Below are 25469 nucleotides of genomic sequence, written 5' to 3'. Positions count from 1 at the left end.
TTTTGCCATAATAATTTCCATATCAGGGCAAAGAATGATATTTCTCTCCCTTGAGATTTTCCCTGAAGATCCAACAGCCTAAGGTTTTTGAGTATCCTAAAGTGATAGATAGGCAAGAAGACTATGGTTGTTAGCTAGGAGAGTAACAGAACCAATCTTTCACATAGTTTCCGATTCTAGAAATGAACTCATCAAAGTCCTCTTGGGGAAGGAGGTCTGTGTTTACCCTTATTTGGAGAGCTGTATTTATTATGCTAATTAGATAACCATTGTTTTCATTAAGTGAATTATCATGTATGCCAAATGAACTATAAGTCATTTTTTGCTCCATATAGTGGAAAAAAATTTTAATAAGAATTTTTTCAGAATAGAACACTGTGGCTAATATAATTCATACAGTTCAGAGGTGTAAGAAAACACCCATCTCGCAGACCTAATCACCGCCTTCGATAGCAGCACCTGCGCAGTGAGGCACCTCCTACTTTCGGCCCCAAAGATATAAAAGGGGCCTCCAAGGAGCCAGAAGGTGCCATTTGTGCCCTTTCCTGGTGAGAACTTGGCCTTGTCAGTTCTGCTGGCAGTAAATCTTCTACTTGACATCTGTCTGTGTGGTCTTTTGGATTATTTTCTTTGGGGTTACTTTCTTCCTAGGTTACATTTTTTTTCCTTCAAGAGGGAAGGGAAAATTTTAAGATGTGGTTTTCTTTCATTGTTTTTAGAAGTAATGAAACCAAAGTAGATAAGGTACAGAGAAAATATATTTTTCTCTAAGTCACTCAGGAATCAAACTATGAAACCAAAGGAGGACTCTTGAGATAATATTCCCAGTCTTATTGTCTGTTCCAGGTCTCTCATATGTGTAGAAGTTATTTATTGCACAAGGCTGTTCAGCTGGGGCTGAATAAGGAAAGGAATGTAGCCTGGGCTCTGTTATCATTGGATTATGGCTAGGGGCTGTACTCAATTGAGATGGGACTCTTTAAATTCACATAAATATGTTGAAAGTTTGCTCGCCAAGCATAAGCATCTGTGTTGTTAGTATTTAAATAAACAAGCTGTAAGGGAAGTATATTACCCACATTGTAGAAGACATTCTCCTAGTAAAAGAACCTGTTTTGATATAATCTTAAAGAATGTCTGTTTAAATAGATATATAGTAAAAGAGATAAGTGTTGCTCATCCTTTGAAAAGACCTATACTGATCTGGCCCTGATGTCACCATACCAGTCACGCAGGAAAGAGTGAACTTGGTAGGAACTAGAGACTTGGAATATCTTACCAATTCTCCTCTGTATATTAATTCCTTTCTACCTTCCTTTCTCCTCTTTACCTACTTTCCCACAAATGCTGAGATGCCAGCTCCAGAATTTCCTTTTCTCAAATAGAAAAATTAAGAACAAAACCCACTCACCTGATCTACCTTATATTTACTAAAAACAAACTTATTCTAGAAGAAAGCACCATAGGTAACCAAATTCATACTAGCATAAAAATTGGAAAAATTAAGTGTCTTCTTTGCCAGAAGCAACATTTTAATATGTAAATAGCAGGTAGACTGTGTAGTCCTCATGGATTCTTAGGTGGTTGTAATAGTGGCAGTGATTTAGTGATTTTTTGGTGTGTGTGTCTAAGGCAGGAGTTTCCTTTGTGCCTGATAACACGCTGTTGCTGAGGGCCCACCATTCAGGGGCACTCAGTCTTCTCATTTTATTTTGTCTCTGTGTCCTGTTGCCTTTGTCTTACCATTTCAGTCCCTGTCACTTCAGCGTTCTTTTAGGATGATCCATCTCTTTCATTTTGAACTTAAATTTTTTTATTCTTGACTCTGAGCACTTGTTTTTATCCAAACTTTTCCTAATTTCCAGACAATTTCATCCCTTAACTCTAAGTGTCTCATCTCCAAATGCTACCTGCTTGAAAGTATCAGATTCTGCTTCTGATCGGAAGCTTTGGTTATTAGGGGAAGTTGAAATTCAGAACGTCCCCATTGCTTCTTTGTCCTGAAGCTGACCCCATAAACCATACATAAGAAAGGGGAATTTATTCAGTTTTTGCTACAAGTGTTTAGAAAACTCTCCCTGTTTTTCTTTCTCTGCTAATCTAATGAAGCATAATTTATATTTTCTCCCTTTAAAAAATGATTATAATAATGATTGAAACAAAAAGTGTTTCTAACGCATTTATAAGATTATCTCTTTGTTGCTTTGTATGTCCCTCCCCCACAGTATAACCCCTGCTTTCACTATATTTGATGTCAGTATAACTTGTGGAGGAGATGGGGAAAAACCAGTTGTTTAAGGATACAGGTGGACCTGTTGCAACAATGAGAAGTACAAGTTGTCATGTCCAAAACGAGCTTTACAACGTCGGTGGGGGGGGGGAAGGGGGGGGGAAGGAGAAGGATTGGGATTGGGGGGGAGGGGGGAGGCTGGGAAGGGATGTGAAGGGTAAACAAAGGAGGAGGCTGCAATGCTTGGTAAGAAATGTACGCATTATCCTGCCCATGTAATTGTAACCCCTCTGTACAGTATGTTCACAAATAAAATAAAAATAAAAAAAAGTGGGGGAAGCTGCTGAGGATGTGGCTGCAGAACTCTGAGTTCATAATCCAGCACCACCAAAAAAATGAAAAAGTGATTATACTAGTTGCTAGAAACTGGGACTTTACTGTTTAAAATTATTCCTCTGTAATTCATATAACCTTTCTGGGCTACATTATTCCACTGAAGATAAAGTAGCTAGTTAATTCCATAAAAGGTAGTATGTCCATATGAAATGTGGTCAAGGAAGTCAAAATAGCTGAAGTGAAGCTTATAAATAGAAATGGATCGTCTCTTCATGTGATTCCTTCAAGAATTTTCTTAATCTTCAGCTCCTTCCATCAGTCAGATAATACATTTAGAGGGTTTTGTTTGTTTAGTTGTGCCATTTCTGGGGCTTGAACTCAAGGCTAGAGCTCTAGCACTTGAGCCAGAGGTCCATTTCTGGCTTTCTTTTTTTATTGGGAGGGGTAGGTTAATTGGAGATAACTGTCACAAACTTTCCTGCCTGGGCTGGCTTCAAACTATGATCTTCAGATCTCAGTCTTTTGAGTAGCTAGGCTTAACAGGTATGAGCCATCAGCAATTGCGTACAGCAATACATGGTGTTTTGGGGGTTTTTTAATGCCAAGAATCTAGGGCCATGCTATATTTTATCCAAAAGATGAAGTTCTGTGTGTTTATTCTTGGTGTGTTGTGATTAAATCAAGTGTAAGACAATAGATGACATTTCCAAATGATAGGAAACATCTTCAATCTGTTTAAGAATGCTGAATACATGATATTGTACTTTGTTCCTCCTACTCCATTGAATTTTTATTTTGGAAATCAGAATGGTGATAAGTGGTTCTGGGGCCCTGCCTGAAACTGTCATTTTTGTTCTGCAGTTTGTTGTATTTGCCGCATTACCTTGAAGAGAACCAATGTCAATGTCCTAGCACTTTACCCTGCTCTCATGCTACTTGCTGTTCTTGTGTACTCGTACCTCTCTAGCTCTTCCTATTGTACCCCTCTAGCTCCCTTATCCCTCTCTGGTTCTATGCATTTGGATCCTTTCTTAAAGATGAAGTAGTTTCCCAACTATGATGAGTGCTTCACATCATCTGTTTTTCCTCTATTCTAGGCTTAACTTGAGACAGCCCTAATCAAAAGTAGCAAAGTTTTTGTCTGCTCCCTCCCCTTTTCCAAGCCTGATTGTGCAAAGAAGGTGTATGCTGATTTAATAAATTGTTAACTAGTATTTTTATAATTTGAAGAAAGGATAACAGTCATCCTTCAGGACTCTGAAGGAATGGTCTAAGATTTCAACATCATTTTCTTTGGTGGAGAGGTTGGTTGGAAAGAGGGCATCTGCTGACCTGGCTGCCTGGAGTGCCAGGGGTTTTGAAAAGGGGAAGTCTGGAGATGTACCACACCCTATTCAATGAAAGGGTCAGAGTCAGATAACCTCTATTGGGCACATGTCCATTTGTATTGTAACCTGATTTCTAAACTGGTTACAAAATAGCTTTCCATTTTGGTACAATTTGATTGAGTAGTCATAGTTACAGAACTTTGCCTTATATTCTATGTTATGAAAAAAAGAAAACGTTATCCCAATTTTTAAGAAAGTGTTTTTTAAAAGTGTGATGTTCTAGAGCTATCCTTTAAGAAAATTACAGTTAATGTAAGTTTATGCTATTGTTGCTGTGATTAAATACTTCTCTTTATGTAGTTGCTATGCTACAAGACCCATTAACACCTCACCCTCCTATTCCCACCTCCCACCTCATTCCTAAATAGCTGTATTTCAGATAGTTGGTACACCAAGCTATAAATTGATATCCAACGTGGGTAAAGCTAATAAATGTGATTTAAGATGAAAGGCACTGCATAAATGCTCAAGATGTCGTTACTACTGCTCTCATACATTTTATTATTTTTAAATTGTGCATCCTTTTAAATAGATTATTTGTTCACCACAGTCTCCATTATATCTAAGCAAAGCATTCACAGAAATTTCTAAAACCTTTTCATCTCTCTCTGTAGGTTGTTGTTTCGTAACATTTTATACAAGAAAAGCTGCACTTGAGGCCCAGAATGCGCTGCACAATATTAAAACTTTACCTGGGGTGAGTCGGTTTACTTTTGTACCAAAATCACTTTATTGCTTGAAAATGGTTCTTTCAACTGAAGGTTCTAGTTATGGGTTCTTAGTGCCAAAAATGACTTTGGTCTTTTCAGGAGTGTATGCTGACCCTTGCTGCCTGTGGTAGCCAGACCTGCTGGCCAGCCCATAAAGAAATGCTGGCATTAACGCTGACGGGAAGAGCTCTCAAATAGCATATTCCCCTGGTTAGAAAATCAGAGGGACCCTACTGAGTACAGTGGCTGCCAAAGGGTATTGGGTGGGCTAAGATTTTAAAAGGAGAGGGGGGAAGCCCAACAAATGGAAAAGGAAAAGCTTTTACTCACCAGGAGCCCCTTTTCAAATGTAGTCTTTAGATTTTCTTTCAAAGGACAAAATGTACCCTGTACAGCCATAATATTAAGCCTCCTAATGATTTCTAAACAGTCAATGATGGTTAACAAAGTCAATGTTTTAATGCCCAATTTGTGGCTTCCTGTTGATATAGAACAGAAAATACAAAGCTTACAGTATTATTTTCCTTTTGCTTCCCAGTAATATTTGATGATTAGAACAATTTACTAGAAACAAATAGTTGCATATAGCAGCTTTATCAAAATACATTATTTTTAAGGGATTTTTGGTACTTTTTTTATGTTAGTGTAAGTTTCTTTATTCTGTTAAGATTTTTTCCATTTCCCAAATAATCAGTGATGAGTTAATTAATTCAGTATCATAATGATAGACATTGGTTATTATGATTGATGTGTGGCAAGCAGCATAAATATAGTGAAACCTGATTTGATAAAAAAAATAAAAGATCAAATGTTTATTATGTTTCAATTAATAATTTCTCTATCTGTGAAGTACACACATGTGTATGCACATGTGAATGCATGCACACATGAACATAGATAATTCCCCTAAAATATAATGTTGTGTAATTTACCCACTAAAAACTTTATAATATTTGTAGTACTAAGATGCTCAATAGAAGCTTTTAAGAATATTAGCTTCTTAATCACCCAATGGTAATAAGGTATGAACCTGGGTTTTCAGACATACCACTTTGGCTTTCACCTTTCTTTTTTTTGGGGGGGGGGAGGCGGCGCGCGGTCGTAGGGCCTGAACTCTAGGCCTGGGCGCTGTCCCTCAGCTCTTCAGCTCAAGGCTAGCACTCTACCACTTGAGCCACAGAGCCACTTTGGGTTTTTTTTTCTGTTTATGTGGTGCTGAGGAATCGAACCCAGGGCCTCATGCATGCAAGGCAAGCGCTCTACCACTGAGACACCTTCCCAGCCCCTGGCTTTCACCTTTCATGTGAGAAAATCAAAGAATAGGAAAATATGTAACTCCAGTTTAACTGCTTAAAGACTTACAGGGTGGTTTTTAGTAAGGCTGTCTTCATTAAGTCTTAAGTGTTTTGCTTAGTGGTTTAAAAAAAGTAGTAGTAGCTTCATTTTGCATGTAAATGGAGTTTTTCCAATGTAACTTTAGGAGGTTACAGTGTAGGTTATATTATTGATTGAGACAACAAAAGCAAATATTTACTAGCTCTGCCAACAACAAAATAAAATAGTTTGTATTTTCCCGGCACCTGATCAGAGAGAAGACCACTTTGTGTTCTTTCTCTTAAAGACACTTTACAATAATAAATATATAAAATCCCTTCCAGGTAATAATTGTCATTTGTCATTTAGGTATAAGATTTGATAACAATTAGTGTCATATTTTAGCTGAATGTAAATTTTGGCTAATTTGGATGAATCCTCTCTACAAGAAACACAGCTCCCAACTTACTATCTTCCCATGTGAAAGAATTCTCCAAAAGCCAGTTAGAATGAGTAAGACATGCTGAAGCATAGAAGTGCTGATGAGTATTCTTCTGTTTGGGATATCTTTTGTGTTGTTTTGGTGGTGTTTTTTCCCAATGTTAGGCCTTGAATTCAATTTGTATTTGTTTGACAGGCAGTCTCTCATTTAAGCCATACCTTCAGCCCTTTTGGCTATAGTTACTCTTCAGGTAAGGTCCTACTTTTCTTTCCCAGGCTGGCCTAGACTGACTCATCCTAATTTATGCTTCCTCTATAGCTGGAACAACAAAGTACATCCCACTGTGCCCAGCTCTTTTTCTTGGAGATGAGGTCTTTTTTCCAGGTCTCTCCTTGAACCGTGATCCTTCCAATCTTCTTGTTAATAGCTATGATTATTAGAGTGAGCCATCATCCACAGCCTATTTGGTTTCTTATTCTGATTTTTTTCTTAGTAAATAAATAAAACTTGTATTTGGGGGGAAATTCCACTTTTTTTACCTTTCCCTAAAGAGTCTTCATGTGGAATTTACAAGTGATAACTTTGGAGACCAAGTATGAAGGACAGTAATTTTAAAATTGGTAAAGATGACTATTGAATTTTTTCACCCAACTTAACTTCATATTCTTAATTTTATTTTTTTTGGGGGGTCCGGTCATGGGGCCTGAACTCTGGGCCTGGGCGCTGTCCCTCAGCTCTTCAGCTCAAGGCTAGCACTCTACCACTTGAGCCACAGCACCACTTCCGGCTTTTTTTTTTGCATATGTGGTGCTGGGGAATCGAACCCAGGGCCTCAGGCATGCAAGGCAAGCACTCTACCACTTAGCCACCTTCCCAGCCCCATATTCTTAATTATTTAAAGCAGGTTAGACAAAAATTTGAAAGCAGGCCTTAGTAGTAAGATTCATAGCCTTTACAATGTACACATTTGCTAAATTTACTACTTCAAGTGGTAAGTGGGAAAGAGTTGTGTGCAACTTTATATAAACATCACCCTTAACAGCTGCAGGGAAACCATGAAAGTGATTGTCTTTGAGCTGTGAGCCTTTGGTGGACAAGAAGAAATGGAACCAGACATAAAAGATTAATGCATATTCTTAGGGAAAAAATATTACAGGGTGCCTGGCTGTTTGATTACAAGCCTTGGAATTAGTCAACATTTCCATAATTCTAAACCAATATACACCTGTTTCCCCACTGTGATGTGAAGGCACAACTTAATTTAACAGAAACCCTGCTGTGCTAAATCTCTCATTAAATACCAAGTGCATTCGGTAATTTAAAGTTGTAGCACTATTATTTCAACTGGTTGTCTTCATATTATGAAATTAATAAGAAATTAATGATGCACTTTGCCATATGCCTTCAATTTCTTTCTGAATAAAAATAAAAAGGATAAAGAAAAATACATCACCAGCTGACACTTTAAAGCTTTTATGGTTGTAATCATTTTCCTGCGGGTAAAATCCATTAAAAAGGCACTTGCTGTCTTAAAAGTGTCCAAAACTTTCAATGTATAACAAGATCAAATAGTGTTGGGGGTTTTTTTCTTGTGTAGTTTTCTTGTGTAGTTTTGCACCAACTTTTTTAAAGAAACTTTTATTACGTAACTAAACTGGATTAATGTTTAGGGGGGTTTTCTTCCCGTGTTTTCACCATCTTTCTGTCTTTAGGAAAACAAAACATGGTTAATAAAGAAGGAGAAAATAAGCTGATAAGACTGTCCCATACAATTGAACATGTCTGTTCTTTGACATATTCTTTGAAGGGTCATTTGAAGGACTCTTCTTTTCATGTCTTGCATATATTTTACAGACATTAGACTCTCCTCATGAAGTAGGAGAAAGTTCAGGACTTCACTACACAGTACAGAGAATTGAAGCTATATTTCTCAGGCTGTTTTTCACTGTGTAACTGAGAAAGATACAAACTCTGCTCTCTTCAGACATCTTCCACATAAATCCTAGAAATACAGAGAGACCAGCCACGGGAACAAATTTGGCATCTCCACATTGACAGCAAAGCATGAAATCAAGGAGTCTCTTTCCTTCGTTTCATCAAGCCCTCCTCTAGAAATGGTTGCTTGATGCATTAGCAACAGATCAAATCTTAGGTGTACAGGACTCATTGATTACTGATATTTTGTAAGATTAATAAACCAGAAAGAATTACTAAATACCTAATGTATGCAAGGCACTAAGCTAGGTATTGGCAGTAAATATCAAGCTTGACAAGGTTCTAGTTGGTCTAGGCAAAGGAAGGACAGGAGATAGACATAAATACATTCTTGGCTTTTCTGTTCTACTGACAGAATTCTAGTTGTGTACACACACACACACACACACTTTTTTGAGGTTTCTGGTAAGTAGTACTTTTCATAACCTGAAGAGCTGTGCACAGGCTCTCCTACTTGATGAACCATCAGCTTTGATGCAGCATTGTTAGATTGACTTTTTGCACTATTGTATTTTGTTTTGTTTTGTTTTTTTTGGGTCCGGTCGTGGAGCTTGACTTTTGGGCTTGGCGCTATCCCTCAGCTCTTCAGCTCAAGGCTAGCGCTCTACCACTTGAGCCACAGCGCCACTTCCGGCTTTTTCTTTTTGCTTATGTGGTGCTGAGGAATCAAACCCAGGGCCTCAGGCATGCAAGACAAGCACTCTACCACTGAGCCACCTTCCCAGCCCTCCACTATTGTAATATTTGTATTCTTGGACAAATTTTGGTTGCCTCTACTTTGGTGATACAGCAAATTTATATTGAAAAACAGTCCTTTCCTGCCTTTTTTTAAATATATACTTTTTATTGTAAAGATAGTGTACAGAGGGGTTACAGTTACACAAGGAAGGTAATGAGTACATTTCCTATCAAGCACTGTTACCCCTCCTTTGTTTTTCCCCTACCATCCCTTTCCTCACCACCTCCCCAGCTCCACCCTCCCTCCCACCAAGTTGTAAAGTTGGTTTTCAACATAGCGTCTTGTACATCTCATTGTTACAGTCTTCCCTACCTTTTATGAGACAGTGTTACTCAGTCTGGCCTTTAACTTGAGGTCCTCGTGCCTTAGCCTCCTGAATACTGAGATTACAAGCATGCATCTCCACACCGAGCAATTAGTCACCTTTCTTGAGGATGTGAGGTAGGCAAAACTAACTGGCATTGTCATCCAGTAGGAGTCATTGTCTACCATTGTATATCCCAGAGAGAAAAGATATCCTTACAGAGGCAACCTGGAAGATTGATTTTTGTTTTTATTGACTTAATTTTTGCTCAATTAAAAATAAATATTCAAAAAGACCTTAATTGAAGCTCAGAAAAACTACCAAGACCTTTTTAAAAATCACATTTTAAGGCCAAATATCCTTGTGCCAAAGTAGCACCGTGCCTTCTGTCACTGTGTTTTCTTCAAGGTTTTAACACATACTGTCTCTAGTAATAATGGTTTTTGATTGAAAGTCTACAGCAGTATCATTAGAGCATTCACTGTATAAATTAATTTAATTAAGAATGTAATAACAGGGATACAGTTTTGAAAAAGCTCTTAAATTTTAACAGCAAGAAAGAATCTGTAGAATCTAAATGTCTTGTAAAATATTAATTGCAAATTTCTTCCAGACATTTTCACTGAATATGCCTTACCCTTTTCTTTCTAGAATCACTACCAGTTTTATTAGATGCATTTTATATTAAGGAGTTACTGCCCTAAGAGAACATTTATTTAGAGCATTACATTTTAGCACTAGCATATTGAAAGGTGTTTTATAATAACCTATACAATATGAGCAAGAACTATGCATAGATATGAGATATAAAAACAAATGAGCCTGATCCAGTAGGAAGAAGCTGTAAATAGAGTGGCCTCCTGGGACTAATATGATCACCCACATGAAGTGAATGAGCCCTTTCCTGGCTTGCACTGGGAGAAGCCATTTGTGTGGGTAGGCACTTACCTCCCAAGTGAGGTTTAACTTAACTCTCCATAGAATTATCCCCTTGTGTCCTTTCTAGACTTTATTCTTTTGGGTAGATCAGCTTAGTTCTCACTGGAACCAAATTCAGTTTCTCCATTCTTTTGAGGTATTCATTTTCTTTGACACACCTCTCCTAATTATTAATATATATTCATTGTCTTTATTGTCAGAGCCATTATCATCATCATTATTTTTGTCATAAATCTCTTAATCCTCATCTCTTGATATTACTGATATTTTCCCCTAAAGCCATCCCATTTGAATCAAAACCTAACTAGGCTAAATTTTGTGAAATTTTTCCCAGTTGTATTTATTTAAAATTGTAAAGAGTCAAAAAATCTCTACAAACAGGTTTGAATCCTCAAATTTTCTTTTATATATAATAGAAAATGCATTCATTCAACAAATATTAATGGAATTTTTGTTACTTGACAGTACTTGATAATACTAAGGAATATAAAAGACATGGGTACTGCTACTGTAACAATCAAAGCTTGCACCATGTTTTATTAAATACCTAATGGAAATTTAGTGCCTAGATAATAGGCAAAAAGGAGTCAAGATTTACTTTTTTAAGACAATTCTGCCCATAAATATTCCAGATGTTCCAAAAATATAAGGTAAACATAAATTTATGTTATTACATATTTTTACCATAGAGGTTTGATTTGTTTCATATGCACAGATAGGTGTATTTATGTATATCTTTATATACTGGTAGATGCATATTTATGTACATACACATGTGGATATCAATCTATACAAATTAAGGTCCAAGTTTTTATTTGGCCTACCGACATACTTTTCCCCACTTTCGGTAACTGCATAAAGGAATTGCCATTTAACAAAGCAGTTTATGAAAACAATATATCTTGATCAGTGTCACTCCTTTCAGCATTCTCCCCCATCCCTTTCCTAACCACCCCTTCCTTCATTGTTTTTATTGTTATACATTGATTCTTGTCTGCATTTTCTCCCTCTTTTCTTCATTCATCTCTCTCTTCTCCCTTGACTCTACTCCACACCTTTCAAGTAACCTGCTTCCTGATGTTTTATTTGCTGAACTTTAATGTTGGCTTTCTAAGGAATTACACTATTTGAGATCTCCCTTAGATCTATGATATTTCAATTAATATACTTGTATATACATGCATACCATGCAACGTATTTACTTTTGAGTTTGTAAGCTACGTCTAGCTTCCATATAAAGGGAAAACATGGATCCTTCCTCTCTCTGGGCCTGACTGACTTCACTTAAGCAGTATGGGGGTTCCTCAAAAAGTTAAACATAGAACTACCCTATGATTCAGCAACTCCACTCCTGGGTGCTTACCCAAAATACTACAGACCAGAATACAGTAAAGCCAACAGCACAACCATATTCATCACACAACCATATGCATCACTGTTCACTATAGCCAAGGTATGGCATCAGCCCAGATGTCCCTTGAGAAAATGTGATATATACATATCTATATTTAAATATTTTTTACTCATCCATTGTAAAGAAAGGAAAAGACTTGGAAACAACTATGTTAAGTGAACTTATACTTTTCCATAGGCAACTTTGTTATCATAAGCTTCCTAAACTCAGCACTCTAGTACAGGTATAAGTCTTGGATTCAGGTCTGGGCCAATAGCCTGTGCATGCAACAGGGTAGTTGAGAACTACCTTTTAAATTTAATAGTGAAAGCCAGGCACTGGTGGCTCACGCCTGTAATCCTAGCTACTCAGGAGGCTGAGATATGAGGATTGTGGTTCAAAGCCAGCCCGGGCAGGAAAGTCCACAAGACTCTTATCTCCAATAAATCACTAGAAAACTGGAAGTGGTGCTGTAGCTCAAGCTGTAGAGCACTCACCTTGAGCTGAAGAGCGTGGGGACAGCACCCAAGCCCAGAGTTCAAGCCCCACAACGGACAAAAAAAAAAAAAAGTACTATATTTAATACTGATGACCCTTGGCTTTGATCTGTTTAACAGAATGGGATACTAGCTTGAAGCTTCTGGATCCCAGGAAGAAATATAGCATTTAAGTCATTGTTTCTATTTGTAGTTTCTGTAAGAGTGAACACTTTCTACAGAGCAATCCAACATATAAAATATGTTTGCTTTGGGGTATATAAACCAGGATGTGCCTTCTCAGATTTGTATGTACAAAGCTGAAGTCCTTCAGTTAAAATATTTGGCCTCATAGGACTGCCTACAATTTTTTTTTACCTGCTGTATGTGTTGTTTTCAAGTAATACTTAAATCTTGCAGAAATAAAAGCTACAAGAACTAGGTCTTTGTTTTTCTTTAAGAGTACTTTTTAAAGAACTGATTAAGAGTGAGTGCCAAGCTGAGCTGTGCTAGAGGCCCTTAGATACAAAGCCATAACAGGGAAGGGAGCATGGCCAAGGTAGAGAACATATCCTGAGAGGTACTCAGTCAGGTATGACAAGATTGCTCCCAGCTCACTTACTTAGACTCAAAAAAGTTGTAAAATAGAGGGAAACCTTTGGCCCAATGGCTTCCAGCCTATGGGCCCAGAACCCAGAGACCTGAGAATTCATCACCTAAAAAAGACACAACTTCAACCTTTTCCATGAAATCTGGACATAATTCTGGAAACTATTTTCATTTGAAGCAGATCAGCCAGTTTCTTACCTCAAGCGTTAGACTAAAGTGAGTATGGGAGGGAAAGTGAGGAAACAGGAAAGGCAGGAAAGTATATCGAGAATTCTGGGAGTCCAGGATTTTCCCTATCCACTAGTAGGGAAAAAGGGAATTGTCTGAGCCCAGGGAAGCAAAGGCCAGGATCAGGGACAGTGGTAAAGCTCCACTGCTCTGGCAGGTCTGGTTAATGGAAGGAAAGTCATTGCTCACTTGAGATAGATAAAAAGCTTCCTGTATTTCTCTGCTTGCTTTATGATAGACTGTCACTGTACACCGGTGCTTGGGAAGTCTCATTAGTATTATGACATAAGCTATTAAAGTTGTTTTGATAATAAAACAGTATATCAGGACCATATCATTATAGCTCTCACTACCCACAAGTCTTTGAGATGAAAAGATAAACAGTAAACAATGCATCTGGGACATTGCAGAAAGGGACTCTATGACAAATGTTCTCATTTATCCTCTTCATTGTTCTTGTCATTGCTTCCCATCAGTACTCAATATGCATATCCGTCCTGCCATCCCCTTCTCTACTGATACTTTAAAGCACTTGAAATTCTTCCTTTCTTCATCTCAAAATAAAGTAGTTGGACTAAATGATTCTTATAGTTCTTTCCAATCTAGCAATACTATTCTTTGCCTTCTATGCCTTGTCTGAAGTCATGCATGTCCTACTTAATGAAAACTGTCTCCTTCTGTATGACTTGATTTGCTTCAGTTATAGGTTAGTAATTTGAGAGTACTTACTGTAGAAAATCTGAATCACTCTTTTTTATTTTTTATTATGAAAATACTGTACAGGGCTGGGAAGGTGGCTCAGTGGTAGAGCGCTTGCCTTGTATGCCTGAGGCCTTGGGTTTGATTCCTCAGCACCACATAAGCAAAAAGAAAAAAGCCAGAAGTGGCACTGTTGGCTCAAGTGGTAGAGCGCTAGCCTTGAGCTGAAGAGCTGAGGGACAGCGCCCAGGTCCAGAGTTCAGGCCCCACGACTGGACCCAAAGAAAAAGAAAAGAAAAGAAAAGAAAATACTGTACAGAGGAGTTACAATTACATGGGCAAGATAATGAGTACATTTCTTATCAAGCATTGTTGCTTCCTCCTTTGTTTCCCCTTGAATCACTTTTTATGACCAGAGATGTTGAACATTTCTTCATCTGTCTATTGGCCATTCTTATTTCTTCTTTAGAGAAGTCTCTTTAAGTCTTTAGTCCACTTATTTATGGGGTTATTGTTTCTTTGAGGATTGTTTCTAAGAGTTAATTTTTTTTAGCTCTAAGTATATTTTAGATATGAGGTCCTTGTCTAATGTATAGCTAATAAGATCTTCTCCCAACCTGTAGACTTTCTATTTATCATGCTAGATAGTCCTTTGCCATGCAGAAATTCTTCAGTTTAATGCAATCTCATTTATCCAGCCTTTCTTTGATTGGTTGTGTTTCTGGATCTTTACTTAGGAAGTATAGATGCCAAGGAGCCCTAGCATTTCTCTTAGCCCTTTCTGTAATTATTTTCAGGGTATCTGGTCTTACCTTGAGGTCTTTGATCCATTTGGAATTGATTCTGGTACAGAGTGATATATAAGGATCTAACTTCAGTTTTCTACACATGTATAGCCAATTCTGCCAGCACCATTTGTTGAAGAAGCTTTCTTCCATTCTATGTCAAAAACTATAGGTAGCTATAGCTCTATGGGCTCATTTCTGGGTCTTTGATTCTATTCCATTGTTCCTCAGGCCTGTTCATGTGCCAGTACCAAGCTGTTTGTATAACTATGGCTTTGTAATAGAGTTTGAAGTTTGGTATTGATATTCCTCCAGCACTATTCTTCCTGCTAAGAATTGTTTTTGCTATTCAGGGTCTTCTATTATTCCATATTAATTTATGGATTGCTTCTTCTATATCATTAAAAAGTGTTGTTGGGATTTTGATGGGTATTACATTGAATTTGTAGATAACTTTGGGCAATATTGCCATTTTCATTATGTTAATCCTCCCAATCCACAATCATGAGAGATTTTTCCATTTCCTTAAATCTGCTTTAATTTTCTTTTTCAGGTTTTTAAAGTTTTCATCATAGAGGTCCATTACATCTTTGGCTAAGTTAATTCCTAGGTATTGGTGGGGGGTGGAGCAATTACAAAAGGAGTTGCTTTCCTGATTTTGGCCATAAAAGACATGCAACTCAAACAGCATTGAGATTCCACCTCACCTCAGTTAAAATACCCATTATCAAGAAAACTAATAATAACAGATGCTGGTGAGGATGTAGCTAAAAAGGAATGCTGTTTTACTGTTGGTGGGAATGTGAACTTGTTCAACCACTCTGGAAAGCACTATGGAGGTTCCTCAAAAGACTAATAAAGCTTCCATATGACCCAGCAATCCCACTCCTGGGCATTTACCCAAATGACCACAAACCAGCCTATACTAATGCCACCAGCACAACCATGTTCATTGCAGCATTATTTACCAGAGCTAAAATACAGAATCAACCTAGATGCTCCTCAGTGGATGAATGTGGTGTGTATGTACAATGGAATTCTATTCTTCCATAAGAAGGAATGACATTGCCCCTTTTGTAAGGAAATGGAAAGATTTGGAAAAAATTATATTAAGTGAAGTAAGCCAGGTCCAAAGAAACATAGACTACATAGTTTCCATCATTTGTAATAACTAGCATATGTCTGTAAATCTACAATTTAATCCAGTGGATAGTAGAGACAAACGATTACACTTGGACATGATTAATTAAACAGCATTCTCAGTATTGCACAGTGAGAACAAAGGAGGATGTTCTTAAGGAAGGATCGCAGTGGGTCAGTAGCTATATGTATATGACCATATAAAATGATGTTTATCAAAATTAACTCCAAGAAATGGAAACAATGTTTTTTTTTAATTTAACTGTTTAAATTTTTTTTCTTTCTTTTCTTTCCTTTGGTTCATTCCCTGTTGTCACTGTTTTTTTATTCCTGTACCCTTTGTCTTGTATATAAGTTTATCCGATTTGGGAAGGGAAGGGGAATCACAACAATGGGACAAAGGGTGAACCCATTCAACAATGATACTCAGTAGACACTTTCTAACTTGGGGGTGAGGGGAGCCAGCGTGGAGGGAGTGGGAGAAAATGAGGGAGGAGGTAACATTGTTCAAAAAGACATGTACTCATTACCCTACTTATGTAATTATAACCCCTGTATATAATCTTTACAATAAAATTTAAAAATAAAAAAAACCTGAATTACTCAAGGCTAGACTATTCATTTTGAAATTCTCTAGGCATCTGCCTTCTTTCCTCTGTTGAAAAAACAAAAAGCAAAAGGGAAGGAGCAGAGCTAACAAGTCAGTCAATTCCTTGTTTACAGCTTGGGTTTGTCATGAAAGGCTGTTTAACCTAATGAGATTCCAGGATTATTGGTGGATTTCTTTTATCTATTTGATTCCTGTCCCCAGTTAACAAGGATAAGTGAATCATCTTTGTTTAGAAATAGCTTTATGGAGTTGTTTATTTGCTATCCTTTCTAAAAATATTTCAGGTGATATATTGATAACATTCACCTTGTTATACTGAGAATTCCAAGGTGCCAGGGATTAAATTAACTTCTCTGACCTCCTCTAGCAAAGCAGTGACAGACCTAAAAATAGAAGCAGTTTCTGGGACTCCAGTGGCTTGGCCTCATGACAGTGGATTTGGGAAGAATGTTCACCACATTTTAGAGAATGGGGAGTGGCTCAAGAGGCCAGCCTAACACAGCAATAAAAATCATCGTTATAAAGTTACTACTCTTTGTTGATTATCCATGTGGAAGCCCCATAACTATATTTGCAATTGTCACAACTTCCCAAGGCATATGTTAAATAGCCCCATTTTATTGACAGAGAAGTGAAAATTCAAAAATAAATGAGTGCCTTGTTTAGGGTTACCCAGCTGGTACTGAATTTGCAGGCAGTAAATTTTGTGTGGACTCTGAAGCCAGGGACTTTCCACTGTGTCATGACCAGCCCCAGAAGGCCAGTCCTTGCTCCTGAAAACTGTGAGAGGTCCACAAGGACCATATGTGCTCAGGTAGGGGTTGCATTTATAACCTGGTGCTCTGAGCTGGGGGCTCTGGAAAGCAGAAATGTGCCAGTTCTAGCTGTGCAGGATGCCACCAGGGATCAGCAGAGGCCTGAAAATCATCTGGGTACCACCCTCTCCTGACACAGGCACCTACATAGCTTGTGTGTTGGGACTCATGTCAGCTCCGCTGTACAAGTGAAACCATACTCCCTCAAGCAAGCATGGACCATAGAAAATGTGGTTCATGAAGCAAGATGTTTGCTCAAAAATGGAGTATGAGGTTACAAAAATGAGCTGCCTGAGAAGAGACTACAAATAAAAGACAGTCATTACTGTAAGGGAACTGCTTTGCACAATGATTATAAATGCACCATCTTTCTTCAGAGGATTGTAGCTTTACCAACATCATCTCATTGACATTCATGTTATTAGGGGGCTTTTCTTTATCTACATCCATAGACTTTCCAAACCAACCCGTGATGCACATTCTAATGCCTATCTCCATCTGTTGTCCTCCCTTTCCTGCCCCCATCTCTCTGCTTCTGCTTCCCAGTTCCTTAGGGTAAGGGCAGGGTAAGACTGAAGCCCATTTCAGAAGAGTTTCCTACAACCAGAAACATGAAATGGGATGGGAGGGGACTGTGCCAGCCCTGGACTAAATGAGGAAAAAAGTCAACCCACCCATTATCACCACATTCTACTGCCCTGAAAATACCTGGAGGCTGTTATAAACCAGTTGCATCCAGTGATTTTCTTGATGAGGAAACGGAGATCCCAGCAATGGTGTCTGCTTGGCCATCTCAGCTTCTGTATCTGCAGCTTTCGGCAGTAGGAGATTGGACCTCACCACAAGTGAGGCCCCTGTGAAACAGCCACATGCAGAACCCACAAGCATAGTATGCCAAGTCTGAACCCAGTCCCTCCCCTTCTGCCCCCCTAGCCCTGGAGAGCAATAACTATTGCTCTTTGGGCCTCAGCACATTGAGGCAGGCATGGAGACACAGGCAGCAGAGATGCTAATTCCTACTCTCCTTGTTCCCATCCTACCCTCCTTGTTCCCATCCTACCTTCTGCTCTGTTTTGTCCCTCTGACCATCCTCTTGCTTTATCATATGGCAAGTTAGAGTGAAAAGCCAAGGAAGCTGACAGAGGTATTAAGTTCTCTGGTTATTTCTATCTAGTCATTACATCACAGTCTCTTATACAAACATAAAACATACAAAGAACTTTAGTCATATTTTGAAGACAGAGGCTTAGGTTACCTCTGAAGACAGAGGCTTAGGTTACCTCTGATGTTCTCTTACTTATCAGCTAATGATAATATGATGCTTTTAGACCAAGAAGTTCTGAGCAATATCTTAAGTCTATACTTTCCATAGTACTGTCATGCTTGGGAACAGGAAGGATGGATCACTCCATCCTAGGATGGATCCATCCTAGGGTCTGGGATATATCTCTTTCCACTAGAAGCTTAGCTTAATTTCTATGAGTTAGATCATATATTTTAACCAACCTGTGAAATTCAGCACAACACAGTACTAGTGTTTCTTCAGAAGAGCAAGTATTTAAGTATATTCCAGGAAATTGTGCCAGACACTGTATTAAGCAGCATGTGATACAGATGTATTTCAACATATCATAAGTATTAGTAAATACCAATTTGTTATCATTGCATATACTTTATATGCTGGGTGCAGTGCAGACCAATAGTTACAGTTAGGGTAAGTATGTCACTAGCAAAATGTGTGTGTGTGTGTGAGAGAGAGAGAGAGAGAGAGAGAGAGAGAGAGAGAGAGAATTTGTCTACATGATTACTATTTTTGAATGGCTTTCAAGATTTACATAAGTTCGGTCAATTATCAACTATTCAGTTCATAAAAGTAAAATTCGTAAAAGTAATAGTAATATGGCGGAAGAAAAAATGCTTCCCCAAAAGCAAAAAACTAAAATTTAAAAATAAATAAAAGGAATAGTTAACTTAGTGAATGTTTATCCTGTCAAGACTTTATATGTACCTGATCTCGTGTAAATAATAAAGCAATAAAATAGTAATAATTTATTTTCTAATTCTGGTTGCCTTTTCAACTGTAAGTCTGTCATTGAAATATGAGTTAAAGTAGCTATACCTGTTGAGAAATTTTCTAATGACAGATTGATAAATATTCTTCATGACTAATCATTATCCTATTCCATCGAGAAGGAAGTACAGTAGGCCTTCTTGAAAGCTTGAAAAGCTTTGTTTGAAGACCCTCCCACCCAGCCCCCCTAAATCCTGAGATACCTCTGAGCCCTGTATATACTCTTTTTTCTTAACTATGCCTAAGGTATAGTGTGAAGATGCTAGACAAAGGAATGATTCATGTCCTGGGAAGGACTGAGCAAGATCTTACCATGCTATGCAAAATGGAGTGTACATTAAAATGTACCCATAGTTTATTCTGACCATGGGTAACTGGAGCCATGGTAAGCAAAACCTCCACTAAGGGATGACTGCTGTATGAGATACAAGACAACTATCGGTTAATTTAGGCTAAACTCTTCCTATCATCCTAATACATTGCTAGTAGTCAATGTACTAGAATGCAATAATACTTAGAATGTTTCATTTGTGAACTATCACTTAAAAACAGAAGAGCAGAAATTTTAGTTAGTTCCATTTTTCTGCAGCTTATAGAAGCAATAAATATAATTACAACGCCTTAATAAAAATCCTCACAAGTACTACTGACTCATTTATTTTAAAAAATCTCAATCACAAAGTAACAGAATCACTCAAAGTTGTCCGGATATAGAACCTCTATAATAAAAACTAAGTATCAAGGAAAAAAAATTTTAAGATTCAAATACTTGGCAAACCCTAGAACTAATTGCGATATGTTTTTGATTATTGAATTTGTTATGTGCATCAACAAAGGCAGTAAGGACATAGGGAGAAAAGTAGACCAAATCTAATGAAAGATGACAAGACTATAGCAGCTTATATTGCCCAATCTCCCCCACTTTGTAGATGAGGAAACTGAAGCCAGAAAGGTCATGTGACTACCAAAGACCAAAGTGAGTGCTGGGAATAGGACAACAAATCTTGTCCCGTCCCCCTCTCCCGCCCCCAGAACTTCAGACAAGACTGTGCCAAATGCATGCATCAGAGAATCAGAGCCCGTTGTATCAGTCTTTTTTTTTTTTAATTTTATTTGTGAACATGCTGTACAGAGGGGTTACAATTACATGGGCAGGATAATGCGTACATTTCTTACCAAGCATTGCAGCCTCCTCCTTTGTTTACCCTTCACATCCCTTCCCAGCCTCCCCCCTCCCCCCCAATCCCAATCCTTCTCCTTCCCCCCCCCTTCCCCCCCCCCCCGCACTGACGTTGTAAAGCTCGTTTTGGACATGACAACTTGTACTTCTCATTGTTGCAACAGGTCCACCTGTATCCTTAAACAACTGGTTTTTCCCCATCTCCTCCACAAGTTATACTGACATCAAATATAGTGAAAGCAGGGGTTATACTGTGGGGGAGGGACATACAAAGCAACAAAGAGATAATCTTATAAATGCGTTAGAAACACATGCATGAAAGAAAAAAACATTAAAATACACATCTAAGGGTTCATTTTCCTGACATCACATTATCTGACCTTTTCCGCTTGACTCATACATATACTAGATATTGCAAATAAGGGAAACCATGGGACCTATGTTTCCTTTGGGCCTGCTTACTTCACTTAATATAATTTTTTCCAAGTTTTTCCATTTCCTAACAAATGGGGCAATGTCATTCTTTCTGATGGAGGCATAGAATTCCATTGTGTATATATACCACATTTTCTTGATCCATTCATCTACTGAGGGGCATCTGGGTTGGTTCCAGATCTTAGCTATGGTAAATAATGCTGCAATAAACATAGTTGTGCTGGTAGCTTTAGTGTGGTCTTGTTTGTGAACATTTGGGTAAATGCCCAAAAGTGGGATTGCTGGGTCATAGGGGAGTTCTATGTGAAATCTTTTGAGGAACCTCTATACTGCTTTCCAAAGTGGCTGGACAAGTTTACATTCCCACCAACAATGAAGTAAGGTTCCTTTCTGTCCACATCCCCTCCAGCATCTGTTGTTGTTAGAGTTCTTGATTTTTGCCATTCTAACTGGAGTGAGGTGATATCTCAATGTTGTTTTGATTTGCATTTCTTTTATGGCTAGGGATGTTGTATCAGTCTTTACATGGCATTGCCCACCATGGTGTCAGGCTGTCCAACTTAGTATTTCTTTTTCCTGTTTCCATTCTCTAAGGAAGACCCAGGTCGATGATAATAATATTCTCCCTGGCTATTTATTAAAAGGATACTTGAGGTGGATGAACTTGTAACGAATTGATGAAGCAAAAGGAAAGTGATTCTTAATATGTCTGTGGGACTCTACATTCAGGACAGTGATTTACAACTTGAACTACACAGTAAAATCACTTGGGGAGCTTTTAAAATTCTATGTGCTGGGCCACTCCATTGGCAAATAAAATAAGAATCTTTTATGTAGGAGTCTGATATAAGTATATTTAAAGCTTTCCCCCCCCCAAAAAAAAATGTCTGAGAAACACCATGGGAACACCATTGATTCCAAAGGCTGGGTGTTAGTGACCAAGCTGTTTTCTGTTTCTCAGATTTATCTGAATTCACAGGGACATACTGTCAGCTGCTGATTTTCTTCCTACAAGTGCAGCATAGTCTTGGTAACCAGAAATGTGGCTCTGCAGAGCAACAGTGGTTGCAACTCCAAGGCCTTACCCTAGACCTTCATTTACACTGGCTCCTCAGCTCTCACCACATATTCACACACACAGATAGACTGTCATGGTGTTGACAGCACATGGTTTGAAGATAACTATGGAAGTGATGGGCATACTAGTTTGATTGGGGTCATCTTTTCCTCATGTATCTTTTCCATAATTAAGAATATCATATTGTATACTTTAAAAATGAAATGTTAACTTTTTTAGATTTTAGACTAAATCTGAGGTATGTAGACACAGTAATATTTGAGATGCACTGTTCTGGAAGCGTAGGCCTTGCCAGTACTGTATCCTGGGTCTGTCTCACATCATAGTACATTGTAAGACAGCCTGAATATATGTGAATATTATCTCTTGTAATCATTGAGTTGCTGTGTTCACGTATCTCTGAATACTAAAAAGCCGTAAGATCCAAGGTGGCAAAGGAAGCTCCAGCCCTGCTGACTTTTTACACCTTTTGACCTGATTATGTAGGGCACAATGCAAAGAAGTAAATAGGGATATAAGGATGCCCTGTGGTTTCCACCATCTTTGAATGATCAGTTTTATGTTCCCTTCCTGTTTGTACTCTTAAACCTGCTGGGAAGTCTCTGAATGGTATCTGAATAGAATTAATACATCCCAGGCTGTTAGGGAATAAATGGAATTGGAGCTATTGGAAGCACAATTTTTCTGGCCAGAACAAGCTAATTTTAAAGCATGAGGAGCAATTTCCTCAGTACTCTGAAATTTCCACTTTATAGAAAGCGTAGGAATGCAGAGCCCCTGATGTTTCATCCTTCATGGATTTGAAATTCCTTACTAGGAAAGCAAAGCATTTATTACTTTATTCACTGGCTAGCCACAGCTTGAGAGACTTTTGCTGGCAAAGAAAATTTACTACATAAATACTAGGGTAGAATACACTACTGTGTAATAAGGAATGCTGTGTAGGCATGTGTCCTTGTGTAATTTAGGAAGCTTAAAAAGAATGTAATCTACCCTAACAGTTGTAAAGTTTCCTTTTGAGTGAGTTTTTTTATTTATGATCTTAATTCTTATTATGGATTTGGAGAAATTATTCGCATTTTAGATTATCTCAGATCACTTAAGATCACTTAGATTGGATTGGGAAGGTGGCTCAGTGGTAGAGTGCTTGCCTTGCATGCATGAGGCCCTGGGTTCGATTCCTCAGCACCACATAAACAGAAAAAGCCGGATGTGGCGCTGTGGCTCAAGCGGTAGAGAGCTCACCTTGAGCTGAAGAGCTGAGGGACAGCGCCCAGGAGCAGAGTTCAGGTCGACCGGCAAAAAAAAAAAAAAAAAAGATCACTTAGATTTCTCAGATCACTTAAGAGTACCTTGGTAGCAGCCTGTAAGCACAGAATCATTTATTGCCGCATAAAACTAGAAAAAGAAGCAAAGTGGAATCACAGAAGAGAATAGCACATTCCAAGAAAATATCCAAACTCAAGGCCTAACACCAGTTTGGCTTCATGTTAGACTGAACAGAAACAAACAGACAGAAACAATACATAAGGTGTAAGATAAAAACCAGGATTCCCTTGAAACAACAGACAAACACATTCTGTTTATTTTGCTCATGACAGCCAAATGACTAAGTCTGAAGGAAGAGATCCTGTCAGCTGAGTGGCTGATAGATTTCATCCTCACATTCTTCTACCCATTTTTATATTTCAGTACCTGAATAGAGATGAGTTAAAAGATTTGAAACTAAAAAAATGATTTCTTAATGATAAAATTTTTGGAGGTTCCTATACCTGGTACTGTTCTTTTATCTATGGCTGTGCCTCTGATACAGGTGAATTGAATCTTCTTGACTCTTAGGAGAAAAAGAAAATCAGAAGTCAGTAGCTCATATAAAAAATAGGATCATATGGTCACCTTAGCTTACTAGTAAAAATAAGTCTGAACTCTCAACTCACTTGACTATAAAATCTCCTTGTTCTTGAAAAGGAGGGAAAGGTGCTTCTGTCCCGGTGGCAGTCTTTGGTAACATACTTTGATGGTGGTACAAGTGGGCTGTACTGATATTAAGGACACATTTCTATCATATTTTTATGTAATCTCTCAAAAAGACAGCCAGATGGGAAAAGAAAGATGGAAGAATATGCTGTATTCAAGTCAGGGCTCTGATGAGAGACAACTTTGTCCAGAGTCAAATGCCACATGCTTACTTCCCCAAGTAGCACCCCACAATTGTGTATAATCATGACCTTCATTTCTTTCATGACAGCACCTATCAGATAGATGCTACAATTTGGATTTTCAGGGTATTCTCAGACACTCTGTCCTGACCTTCTTCTTTTAATGTGATAGACTCTTCAATTTTATTGTAATGTGATATTAATAGTTCGGTAGTAACTTTATAAAGCTTAGTTAACACTGGATCCTGATGGCTCATGCCTGTAATCTTAGCTACTCAGGGGGCTAAGATCTGATGATCCTGGTTTGAAGCCAGCCCAGGCAAGAAAGCCCATGAGATTCATATCTCCAGTTAACCACCAAAAACTGGATGTGGAGCTGTGGCTCAAGTTATAGAGCACTATCCTTGAGCAGACTATAGCTCAGGGAAAGTATCCAGGCTCTGAATTCATGCCCCAAAACCATCACAAAAAAAAAAAAGTTTTGCCTGTAATCCTAGTTACTCAGGAGGCTGAGATCTGAGGATCGCTGTTCAAAGCCAGCCTGGGCATGAAAGTCCGTAAAGCTCATCTCCATGAAACCACTAGAAAACCAGAAGTGGCACTGTGGCTCAAGCAGTAGAACACTTGCCTTGAGTTGAAGAGCGCAGGGACAGCACCCAGGCCCAGAGTTCAAGCCCACGACCGACCCAAAAAAAAATTTTTTTACTAGGAAAGGTCAAATTTAGTTTACACTTTAACAACTGTAAAAATGAAAGAATAAATACATTTGTATTTATTTCCTCAATCCAACAGTTGTTTTTTAAGAGAAAATTTGTGTCTGGCCTGCTTAGAAACTTGAAGCTGGATTAGAGCAAAGCTGAGCCTAAAAGGGTACACAGAAAGATAGCCTAAACCATGTGCCTTTGCAATACTTTTATCACTCAGTGAAAAGAAATAACAATACTTTCTCCCAAAATAAAAGGTGTCATTTTTTGAAGGGATGACAAAGATTGTGATAAAATATTGTTCCTTAAACCCTAATGGGTACTAGGTTCTGTTCACTTATGTGATTACATTAGGTCTCTATTATTCCACCTCATAGTCTCTACAACCTCAGTACACTACTGATTGTCAAATATTTGTTTTGAAATCATACTTTCCTGGTAATCCTTAAACCTAGATATCCAGTATTTTATTGAGCATACCATTTAAATTGCCACAGGAAATTCCAAAACTAAAATCATTATTTTCCCACCACAAACCAGCACACCTTCCTGTATTACAATGTCAGTGAAAGGGTAGGCCAACCAAGACAAAAACCTAGAAACCATCCTCAATTTCTCCTTTTCCTTTCCCTCTTCTTTCTGTCTCCCATTTCCAGTCAGAGGATATTCTTTTTTTTAGCGGGGGGGGGG

At 38.2% G+C, this 25469-nt stretch overlaps 1 protein-coding gene across 11 annotated transcripts in view; it reads left to right on the top strand.

Moving 5' to 3' along the window:
• Celf2 (CUGBP, Elav-like family member 2) overlaps positions 1–25469 on the top strand; it is a 162791-nt gene that overhangs the window by 50798 nt on the left and 86524 nt on the right. For all 11 annotated transcript variants that reach the window (XM_013014667.1, XM_013014671.1, XM_013014666.1 and 8 more), the window contains one exon: positions 4569–4651. In XM_013014667.1, coding sequence (XP_012870121.1) covers positions 4569–4651 — 83 coding nt within the window. The remainder of the gene's footprint in view (positions 1–4568; positions 4652–25469) is intronic.

Source organism: Dipodomys ordii, unplaced genomic scaffold (assembly GCF_000151885.1).
Source record: "Dipodomys ordii isolate 6190 unplaced genomic scaffold, Dord_2.0 Scaffold24, whole genome shotgun sequence".
NCBI lineage: Eukaryota > Metazoa > Chordata > Mammalia > Rodentia > Heteromyidae > Dipodomys > Dipodomys ordii.
The sequence above is the reverse complement of the archived record's forward strand: the minus strand, read 5'-3'. Positions and strand labels throughout refer to the sequence as shown.